The sequence below is a fragment of the Otolemur garnettii genome, unplaced genomic scaffold (assembly GCF_000181295.1).
Source record: "Otolemur garnettii isolate 467f Iridium unplaced genomic scaffold, OtoGar3 scaffold00018, whole genome shotgun sequence".
Classification (NCBI taxonomy): domain Eukaryota; kingdom Metazoa; phylum Chordata; class Mammalia; order Primates; family Galagidae; genus Otolemur; species Otolemur garnettii.
In genome coordinates, this window is record NW_003852413.1 from 22,747,258 (window position 1) to 22,749,011 (window position 1,754).

At 48.1% G+C, this 1,754-nt stretch overlaps 1 protein-coding gene across 1 annotated transcript in view; it reads left to right on the plus strand.

The window, feature by feature from the left end:
• LOC100960451 (keratin, type I microfibrillar 48 kDa, component 8C-1) overlaps positions 1-1,754 on the plus strand; it is a 22,707-nt gene that overhangs the window by 6,795 nt on the left and 14,158 nt on the right. Inside the window, 3 exon segments of the mRNA XM_012802895.2 lie at positions 108-264; positions 1,173-1,334; positions 1,428-1,553. Of these exon segments, the coding sequence (XP_012658349.2) occupies positions 108-264; positions 1,173-1,334; positions 1,428-1,553 (445 nt within the window).

The following is a 1,754-nucleotide window of genomic DNA, read 5'->3' on the forward strand; positions in this document are numbered from 1 at the left end:
GAATCTACTCATTGCAGAAAGTGGGGAAAATAAGCACATGAGGTTATCGAAAATTCCTGTGTGTCTTGAAGGTCTGTCAGTTACTCTCTGACCCTGTCCTTGTGCAGGTACGAGACGGAACTGTCCCTGCGGCAGCTGGTGGAGTCAGACATCAATGGTCTGCGCAGAATCCTGGATGAGCTGACCCTGTGCAAGTCTGACCTGGAGGCCCAGGTGGAGTCTCTGAAGGAGGAGCTGCTCTGCCTCAAGAGCAACCATGAGCAGGTGAGACAAGAAATGAGAAATGAAAAGAACTGATGAAGCCTCTAGCTGAGGGTGGATTTAGGGATTTGCAACAGCAGAATCCAGAGTATGGATATAGACTGAGGATGTCTTTATACATTTTCCTTAAAAACATCAAAACATCATGATGAAAGAAACATTGAAAGAGAGAAAACTTATCTACGTTCCCAGGATAGGATACATCTTTACCCCAAACTGGTGCATTCTTTGAGTTCCCCAGAGCACCTCCATCTTCTTGTCAGCAAGTAGCAGAATGAGTCCCAGCATTGCTGTGACATGACAATGCAAAGCTGCAGATGAGTGTGGGTCTCTACTCTTTCAAAGTCTTTTTTTTTTGCAGTTTTTTGGCTGGAACTGGGTTTCAATTCGCCACCTCTGGCATATGGGGCTGGTGCCTTACTCCTTTAAGCCACAGGCACTGCCCTTTCTTTTCTTTTCTTTTTTTTTGCACTCTTTCAAAGTCTTGCTGAAGAATGTTTGGAGCTCATTCTCTGTCCTAGGAGGGGCCACAGCATGCTCTTACCTCTTACTTGATGGCAAGAAGTGTTTGATATACAATCTGAAATTGTACAGCTAATATTTTGCATTATGAGTTTCTCATAGCCAATCTCTTTACTGGGAAAATTGTATGTCAACTAGATCATCCTTCACTGGCATCCAGGCGAAACCTTGGGAATTCTTTTCAAAACTAAGTGCCATGGTGCAGCCATGGTGAGGATGGGGCCATGTGACATGGAGTACAGGCCATTTTGCTTTGAGCTGTTGCAGATTATTCCACTCAGAGGTACTCTTCTGAGAAAATGGATCGACAGGGCATGGACAAGCAGTGTCCTTTCTTTGAGTCCATTCTTTGTTGAAGAGAGTTCCACTTGTGTTTTTTGCATTCACAGGAAGTCAACACCCTGCGTTGCCAGATTGGAGACCGCCTCAATGTGGAGGTGGATGCTGCCCCCACTGTGGACCTGAACCGGGTTCTAAATGAGACCAGGTGTCAATATGAGGCCCTGGTGGATACCAACCGCACGGAAGTGGAGGAATGGTTCACCAGGCAGGTGGGTATCTAAGCATGTGGCCACTCAGACCCCAGAGCCCCCAGGGTCCCTGAGGCAGTATCTGATCCTGTCTCTTCCCCCTGGATTTTTTAGACTGAGGAGCTGAACAAGCAGGTGGTGTCCAGCTCAGAGCAGCTGCAGTCCTGCCAGGCAGAGATCATCGAGCTGAGACGCACAGTCAATGCCCTGGAGATCGAGTTGCAGGCCCAGCACAACCTGGTGAGTATGGCTCAGACCTGATGGAGAGCAGGGGGTGGTTGGGAAGGTGGGGTTATGGGGTCATGCGGGTGGTCTCTGGGTCACACAGTCTCCTTAGCTCTGGGATCTTGGGACTCTATGGAACCCCGTGGAGAAAACTTTTAAGGAGCAGCTATATGACATTCTTAATCTGTTCCCCATCTATCCGCAGAGAAACTCCCT